The following is a 9,206-nucleotide window of genomic DNA, read 5'->3' as shown; positions in this document are numbered from 1 at the left end:
ACTGTATGAAAACGTAGTCAGTGTTGTGTCCAGTGGTGGTTAACGGACACGTGATGACCTCATGATGACCTCATGATGACCTCATGATGACCTCATGATGAGGTCATAATGGCGTTAACCTGGAGGTGCTGAAGGAGCTTCAACCGAGAACAGGATCTACCTGACCGGCCAATCAGAGATCAGAGAGAGTTTTCACCCAGCTTGGTTTTAGTTTGTGAGCTTTTAATCGTGAGTTTTGCAGAAAAACTTCTCCTGCTACAGAAAAACGATAAACAAGAAGGAAGAGAAAGTCAGGAAGGAACTCTGCAAGCTACGACGGAGTATTAGGGCCAAACTAAGACAAAGAAAAATTAGGAAATTATGAGAATAAAGTCGTAATTTTACGACTTTATTCTCGTAATTTCCAATTTTTTTTTGTCTTAGTTTGGCCCTAATACTCCGTCGTAGCAAGCAGCCTCCTAATTAACGGTTTTTAAAACGAGAAACGCAGCCCAGCCAGTGAGCGCAACACACACACACAGAATCACACACACCCCACACACACACACACACTCCTGCAGACGCTATGTTTTACTGGATCTAACGGTAGATCTAGTGTCCTTGATGGAGCTGCTGGTTCCAGGAACACCCAGCGGGGGGCGCTAGCACCCGCGTCCATCACTTGATCCGCCGGGCCACGTCCAGGTAGGCGAACTCCAGCTCCTTCTGGGCGGGGCAGGTGCTGGAGAACTCCTCCCTCCGGTAGGCGCCGTCCAGGTAGCGCCACACGCCCGTCATGCTGGCCGGGATCTCGAAGCCGCGGTACTTCTTAGCGACGACCTGGAAAACACGGAATTACAGGTGTTTTTTTTACCTCTTCGGACTTCGCTAACGGCAGCTTCTACCAGTGTTGTGCAAGTTCCTACTTCTCAAAGTTCAGTTCATTTCAATATTTTTAGGTGAAAAGTACGAATGAAATGCCCCCCTATCCTAAAACTGTTCCCTGTATCCAATCATGTTTTGTCCTGGTGGCTTTTCAACTTTACTAGGCTGTAAATCTCCAACAATGTAGCCCATTATCAGTTTGTCTACCTGCTGCAGGTAAATCAACCCCCTGAAGGAGCAGCAGTGGGACTGGGGTTGTTTGGGGCATCTACCTATCTATCGTTGGTTGGTTGGTTGTTTTTTTGGTTGGTTCGTTCATTGGTTCGTTCGTTGTTTCGTTCATTGTTTCGTTTGTTTGGTTCGTTTGTTCGTTGGTTGGTTGGTTTGTTCGTTCGTTCTTTCATTCATTGGTTGGTTGGTTGGTTGGTTGGTTGGTTGGTTGGTTGGTTCATTGGTTCGTTGGTTTGTTCGTTCGTTCTTTCGTTCATTGGTTGGTTCGTTGGTTCGTTGGTTCGTTGGTTCGTTCATTCATTGGTTGGTTGGTTCGTTGGTTGGTTCGTTCGTTCATTCATTGGTTGGTTGGTTGGTTGGTTGGTTTGTTCATTGGTTGGTTGGTTGGTTGGTTGGTTTGTTCATTGGTTGGTTGGTTGGTTGGTTGGTTCGTTCGTTGGTTGGTTGGTTGGTTGGTTGGTTGGTTCGTTCATTGGTTGGTTGGTTGGTTGGTTCGTTTGTTCATTGGTTCGTTGGTTTGTTCATTCGTTCATTGGTTTGTTCATTGATTGGTTCGTTGGTTCATTGGTTCGTTTGTTCGTTCGTTCGTTCGTTGGTGTTGGGTTCTTCTTGGTCTTTCTTGATCACTTTGTTTGATTATCAAGGACTTGCAGATATTTCCTCCCACTGGACGGATGATGACGTTTCAAATGTGAAGTTGACGAGGCAGACGCTCGGACTGGTTTTCTCAGGTGGACGTCATTGTCACAGAAAGGTTAGATTTTTACCATCGGACTCTTTGGGAGACGATGTGTAAAACAGGTTTGATGGTCTTTCTCCAATTCCTCTCCAGGTCTGGGGGTTGGGAAGGTTCTGATTGGATAGGGGGGGGACCGGAAGTTAAACTACCGGAAGAAAAACTAACTTAGCCGCTACAACTTTGAAAAGATCAACATTTTGATGTTTCCTGTTTCCATCAGTTCTTTTAATTATTTATATTTATTAAATAAATGGTCTCTGCTCTTGACCAGCGTTTACTGCGTGCTGCATCTTGAAACTTTGTTTGGAAAACCAGCCCAGTGGAATATAAGGTCATGGAGACAGACGGACGAGGGAACGAGCAGAAAGAAAGACCGGAATTAATTTAAAGAGGAATGAGTGGATACATGATCACGGAATTATTCTATTTGGATTTAAAATCGGAATGAACCAGCCACTTACTTCGGAATTAAGTTTAATTCGGAATGGCCATTTTCATTTGGAATTAGGTGTTAAATCGGATTTAATTTTAATTCTGAAATGAAGAGGAATTTAAATTCCCATGTAAACGCACTCAATTGGACCTAAACAGTGAAGCTGGAACTCACATAATCTGAACAGTTCAAATTCCAGTTGGTGATCTGCAGAATGAACAAGTTCTTTATTTGCAAATATGTTGTGATCAGTTCAACATTCTCACAGAAATGAACGAGTTCATTTGAACTCGTTCATTTGAGCTCGTTCCTGCACAACACTGGCTCCCGCGGTGGTGACCGACCTTCAGGATGTGCAGTTTGGGCAGCAGGTTGCAGTCGGCCAGCGTGAGCTCCGGTCCGTCCAGGAAACTCCTGCAGGACTCGGGCGGTTCTCCCGACGCGTCGGCGTCGATCTCCTCCGGCAGCGGCGTCCGCAGGAAGTCGTCGAGGCGCTGGAGAGACTTCAGCAAGGCTTTCTCTAAGGCTGGAGACGAAGATACAGACGCAGATCAACATGGACTCTTCGTAAGGATTACAACCACTTCCTCAAGTTGAAGTTTCTTTAGAAAGCACTTTAAAAACAACAACAGCTGACCAAAGTGCTGGACAAGCGAAAGGAAAATGAAAACAAGACAACATAAAACATAAAACACAAATAAAAATGGCATAGAATTGGCACAGATTACTTTCCTTCAGCTACAACATTTTTCAGTTTGCATTATGCAACACAATTATGCAGTTAGGTTATTTTCTAGGGATCTGAACCACTTATTTATGTTTAGGGAGGTTTGGTAACCAGAATTATCCAGTTAGATTTAAGTGCCACAGCAACCAATTTGTTTAAGGTGCCAAAACAACTAAACAGTAATGTTTGTAACAGGTTGTAGTTTAGGAATAAAAACTACCCCGTTAGATATTGGTGCCAAAGTTAGGTTTAGGTTGGGTTTATTGCACAACCGCTACCCAACCAAGTCGGATTATCTTCGTACAGTTTTAGTTCCTCTGCCTTTGTTTTATTTGCTCTTTATTCAGCCAGCAGGGTCTCTCCGCACCCAAAATGCACTTTGGTAAAGAGTCTTTGTGTTGAAGTACGATTTCACCAAACTGGTTGGTTTGGTCTAGTCCAGGGGTCGGCAACTATAAATGTTTTAGATCCATATTGGACCAAAAACACAAAAAACTAATATATCTGGAGCCACAAAAAATGAAAAGTCTTGTATAAGCCTTAGAATGAAGACAATGAATGAAGACTGCATGTTTCTATATTAGTTAGAACTGGGTCTTTCCACTTTACTCTTTTTGTTACGGGAATCTACGGAAGAGTATCAGGGCCAGACAGGGTAAAAATAAAAATAATATTTTAGAGGAGGAAGTTTTTTTCATTATGCACTTTGAGAAAAAAGTCGAAATGTCGAGAAAAAAGTCGAAATGTCGAGAAAGAAGTCGAAATGTCGGGATTAATGTTGAAATATAATTTCAAGAAAAAAGTCAAAATGTTGAGAAAAAAGTCGAAATGTCAAGAAAAAAGTCAAAATGTCGAGAAAAAAGTCAAAATGTTTCGACTTTAATCTTGAAATTGTATTTCAACATAAATCTCGACATTTCGACTTTTTTCTTGAAATTGTATTTCAACATTAATCCCGACATTTCGACTTTTTTCTCGACAACTTGACTTTTTTCTCGAAGTGCACAATGAAAAAAAAATCTTCCTCTTTCAGATATTTTTTCTCCTGCGTGGCCCTGATATTCTTCCGTAAAAATCTTTGTTAACAGAAATGTTGATATGTAATATTTATTCTACACAGCATTGCTAAACGTTCAGAATGTTTGTGTCAGGTTTTCCTACAGAAACCACATTAAAACCAAAAATATATTTCCCTTCCCCATCGATTACCATTTTCAAACGTTTTTGAAAAAGCTCCAGGAGCCACTAGGGCGGCGCTAAGGAGCCGCGGGTTGCCGACCCCCGGGCTAATCCACTGGATCACTAATGGCAGAAAGAAACACGACTCCCTTCTGGTGACGGAGCTTCCTTACCCTCATTAGTGTCTTTTCTTGGGTTTTTGATGTAAGCGGAGAACTTGGCGAACACGTCGTTCCCGGCCGTGTTGGCTTCACGGTGTTTAGGAGCCAGTTTTGGGTATCTGTCGGTAAAGAACGAACACATCAGTTAAATCCGTCCACACAGAGCTGCCTGGCGGGCGATGGAAGTTCCTGTACCGCGGTGGGACCAGCTTCTCCTCCAGGAACTCCTCGATCTTGTTCACGTCGACCTTGACCTCCCCGTTGAAGGTCATGAATGGAGGGTGAGTCCCCGGGGCGAGATCCTGCAGGTCCGCCGGCTTCCTGCCAACAACAAACCCAACATGGCTGCTCACTGTGCACTTCACGGACGGACCAGTAGGGGTTGTGTAGTGGTTGTGTAGTGGTTGTGTAGTGGTTGTGTAGTGGTTGTGTAGTGGTTGTGTAGAGGTTGTGTAGTGGTTGTGTAGAGGTTGTGTAGTGGTTGTGTAGAGGTTGTGTAGTGGTTGTGTAGAGGTTGTGTAGTGGTTGTGTGGTTGTGTAGAGGTTGTGTAGAGGTTGTGTAGTGGTTGTGTAGAGGTTGTGTAGAGGTTGTGTAGTGGTTGTGTACTGTAGAGGTTGTGTAGTGGTTGTGTAGAGGTTGTGTAGAGGTTGTGTAGTGAGGTCCGCCGGCTTCCTGCCAACAACAAACCCAACATGGCTGCTCACTGTGCACTTCACGGACGGACCAGTAGGGGCAGAACCCGACCTGAGACCTCCATCGTAACAGGTCCAGGGGAACTTTATGTACGTCGGTAATTAAATTACAATGAACATAAATGTTAATAACTAGAGGCCTTCGGAGACGTCACCCCCCCCCCCCCCCAGAAACCTGTAGGTGGCAGCACAGAGGCAGCACAGAGGGTCAGATTAATCAACCCGCGGTTCTTTAGCGCCGCCCTAGTGGCTCCTGGAGCTTTTTCAAAAATGTTTGACCTTTTTATTTCTTCTTTTTTTGTCTTTTTTTCCTTTTTTATTTTTTTGCCTTTTTTTCTATTTTTTCCCTTTTTTCTCTTTTTTTCTTCTTTTTTTTCTTCTTTCTTTGTTTTCTTCTTTTTTCCTTTTTTTCTCTTTTTTTCCTTTTTCCTTTCCTTTTTAATCTCGACATTTCAACTTTTTTCTCGACATTTCGACTTTTTTCTCGACATTCCAACTTTTTTTTCAACATCTCGACTTCTTTCTCGACTTTTTTCTCAAGATTGTACTTTTTCAAAAATGTTTGACCTTTTTATTTCTTCTTTTCTTCTTCTTTTTTTTCCTTTTTTGCCTTTTTTCTATTTTTTCCCTTTTTTCTCTTTTTTTCTTCTTTTTTTTCTTTTTTCTTTGTTTTTCTTCCTTTTATCCTTTTTTGTTCTTTTTTGTTTTTTTCCTTTTTTTCTTCTTTTTATCCTTTTTTTCTTTTTTCCTCTCCTTTTTAATCTCGACATTTCGACTTTTTTCTCGATATTTCGACTTTTTTCTCGAAATTTTGACTTTTTTCTCGACATTCCGACTTTTTTCTCGACATTTTGACTTTTTTCTCGAAGTGCATAATGAAAAAACGAAATCTTCCCCCAGTTCTAACTAATATATAAACATGCATCATGTGTTTCTTCATTCTAATTCTGATACAAGACTTTCATTTCTTGCGGCTCCCGACATATTCGTTTTTTGTGTTTTTGGTCCAAGACTACCCCTGGTTTAACCCGAAATCCCTGAACCTCCGAACACCAACGTGTCCACGATGTGCGGTTGCGTTACCGCTTCAGGTCGACGGTGGTGACGTTGAAGATGACGCCCTTCAGCCACAGGATCATGAAGAGTCTCTGGGAGAAGGGACAGTTGCCGATGCTCTCGCCGTCACTTCCTGCCTGCAAACACACAATCATTACATGAACTAAAGATACGCAAAAACAGACGGTAGTAGCTTGGAGCAGCGACACAGGACCCTTCAGACCATTCAGGTTTGCTGAGCCGCATTTTGTAATAACGGTGCATTTCGTAATAAACATCCAAAATGTAATAACTTTGTCATTTCATTTTGCAATAAAGCCGCATTTTGTAATCAACTACACCAACGCATTTTGTAATACATTTTGCCACATTATGTAATAAGTTATTACCAGTGAGTTATTTTGAGAAGATTATTACAAAATGCACTTGCAACTTTTTTCCTCTCTTCCAAAAATGTAATAACATGGTGCATTATGTAATAACAATTCTAAAGCAAAGTTTATTTGTTTGTTATTGGCCTATATAATTCCAAACTTCAAATAAGCAACTAAAGTTATATTTGGAGTTTTATACATAGATTTATTGGGAAATTGCATAAAAAACGACAAAAGTCACTCTTGTATAAATTCATTGTTAAACAAACAATAATAATAGGTTTTATTACATAATGCACCATGTTATTACATTTCCTAGAAAATAAAAAAGTTGCATGTGCATTTTATAATAATCTTCTCAAAATGCAATAACTTATTACATAATGTAGCAAAATGTATTACAAAATGGGGCAGTTTATTACAAAATGAAATGAAAAAGTTATGACATTTTGGATGTTTATTACAAAATGCACCGTTATTACAAAATGCAGCTCAACATGGTTCCCTTCACACCATTCAGGACCCTTCCAGACAATTCAGGACCCTTCAAACCATTCAGGACACTTTAGACCATTCAAGACCCTTCATGACCCTTCAGACCATATAACGTACGTTAATATTCTTCAGAGGAAGTTCACGCCGGATGTGATTCATCAAATGGACGGTTAGCAGCTCAACAGACACGTCTTCACCTCGGCTCACCTTCACAAACAGCTCCACGGAGGGGAAACACAGCTTCTTAATAGCGACGTCGTACCAGGACATGGCGGCCGATCCGGGTCACATCCTCGTTTGGGTCCAAGACCCCAAAGAAGAAGAATGTTTGGGTCTTTGACCCGAAGAAGAAGAACGTTTGGGTCTTTGACCCCAAAGAAGAAGAATGTTGGGGCCAAAGAACCGAAGAAGAACATTATTTGGGTCTTTGACCCGAAGAAGAAGAAGAATTTTGGGGCCAAAGAACGGAAGAAGAAGAAGAACGTTTGGGTCCAAGACCCCAAAGAAGAAGAACGTTTGAGTCTTTGACCCCAAAGAAGAAGAATGTTGGGGCCAAAGAACCGAAGAAGAAGAACGTTTGGGTCTTTGACCCCAAAGAAGAAGAACGTTTGGATCAAAACCCCAAAGAAGAAGAACGTTTGGATCAAAATCCCAAAGAAGAAGAACGTTTGGGTCTTTGACCCGAAGAAGAAGAATGTTGGGGCCAAAGAACGGAAGAAGAAGAAGAACGTTTGGGTCTTTGACCCGAAGAAGAAGAATGTTGGGGCCAAAGAACGGAAGAAGAAGAAGAACGTTTGGGTCTTTGACCCAAAGAAGAAGAAGAAGAACGTTTGGGTCTTTGACCCCAAAGAAGAAGAACGTTTGGGTCTTTGACCCCGAAGAAGAAGAATGTTGGGGCCAAAGAACCGAAGAAGAAGAACGTTTGGGTCTTTGACCCAAAGAAGAAGAAGAAGAACGTTTGGATCAAAACCCCAAAGAAAAAGAACGTTTGGGTCTTTGACCTGAAGAAGAAGAATATTGGGGCCAAAGAACAGAAGAAGAAGAAGAAGAAGAACGTTTGGGTCTTTGACCCCAAAGAAGAACAACGTTTGGATCAAAACCCCAAAGAAGAAGAACGTTTGGATCAAAACCCCAAAGAAAAAGAACGTTTGGGTCTTTGACCTGAAGAAGAAGAATGTTGGGGCCAAAGAACGGAAGAAGAAGAAGAATAAGAACGTTTGGGTCTTTGACCCCAAAGAAAAAGAAAATTTGGATCAAAACCCCAAAGAAGAAGAACGTTTGGGTCTTTGACCCAAAGAAGAACGTTTGGGTCAAAAACCCGAAAAAGAAGAAAATTTGGGTCAAAAAACCCAAAGAAGAAGAATGTTTGGGTCTTTGACCCCAAGAAAAAGAACGTTTGATTCATCAAATGGACGGTTAGCAGCACAACAGACTCGTCTTCACCTCGGCTCACCTTCACAAACAGCTCCACGGAGGGGAAGCCCAGCTTCTTGATAGCGATGTCGTACCAGGACATGGCGACCGATCCGGGTCACATCCTCAGCGCAGAACCAGAGTCCTCGGACCACGGTTCTCCCTCAGGAGGTTCCTCCAGGACAGACGATCCTCCAGGGCGATGGGACTCTACCGTCTGTCTGTTTCCTCCCAGCTGTTTCCTCGCGGCCGCTAAGGCGTGGCGTTAGCCGGCGGGGGAAACAGTCCTCTCATTGTCAGAGGAACGGCGGTGGGTGGAGGTGGAATCTCAGCCACGTCCGATCACACGCATCACAAATCTGGTGAGAAAATGTTCTTCATCTGAGGGAGTGTATATAAAGGACCGGTTCAAGGGAGTCTGGACTATCCCATGATGCACCTGGCTCTTTCCTGACTGTATGTACAACAACGACTCTGCTGAGCAGAATCTCCTCTTCTCTGGACATGATTTACACATCGGGGAACTCTGGAGATTCATGCCTCGATATCAGACAAGAATGGGACAACAAACGTTGTCAGTACATGGAGGTTCTGGATGGAGGAGAAAAACTTTTGGGTCTTTGACCCAAAGAAGAAGAAGGTTTTGGTCTTTGACCCAAAGAAGTAGAAGGTTTGGGTCTTTGACCCAAAGAAGAACGTTTGGGTCAAAACCCCAAAGAAGAAATTCACTAATGTCAGAATCATGTCACGTGGTCTGTGGCAGTTGTTGTTCCCAGTTGTTTTGCATGGATGAGTCTTGGGTCCAGAGTCCAGAGTTCCCCCCAACTTAAATACCATGTTC

General features: G+C 42.5%; 1 protein-coding gene across 2 annotated transcripts; it reads right to left on the bottom strand.

The window, feature by feature from the left end:
- Nucleotides 1-216: 216 nt before the first annotated feature.
- On the bottom strand, nucleotides 217-8,701 carry LOC133425390 (chloride intracellular channel protein 4). Of its 2 annotated transcripts, none has more exons than XM_061716235.1 (6): nucleotides 8,406-8,701; nucleotides 6,111-6,220; nucleotides 4,530-4,655; nucleotides 4,347-4,453; nucleotides 2,612-2,793; nucleotides 217-819 (listed from the first exon to the last, which is right to left on the bottom strand). In XM_061716235.1, exons 1-6 carry the CDS (start codon nucleotides 8,466-8,468, stop codon nucleotides 658-660), a joined length of 750 nt encoding a protein of 249 aa, XP_061572219.1. In that variant the 5' UTR covers nucleotides 8,469-8,701; the 3' UTR covers nucleotides 217-657. The 2 variants fall into 2 exon arrangements, with proteins under 2 accessions (XP_061572219.1, XP_061572220.1); XM_061716236.1 differs by lacking the exon at nucleotides 8,406-8,701 and adding an exon at nucleotides 7,160-7,247.
- Nucleotides 8,702-9,206: the final 505 nt, after the last annotated feature.

Source organism: Cololabis saira, chromosome 24 (assembly GCF_033807715.1).
Source record: "Cololabis saira isolate AMF1-May2022 chromosome 24, fColSai1.1, whole genome shotgun sequence".
Taxonomy (NCBI): Eukaryota; Metazoa; Chordata; class Actinopteri; order Beloniformes; family Belonidae; genus Cololabis; species Cololabis saira.
The sequence above is the reverse complement of the archived record's forward strand: the minus strand, read 5'-3'. Positions and strand labels throughout refer to the sequence as shown.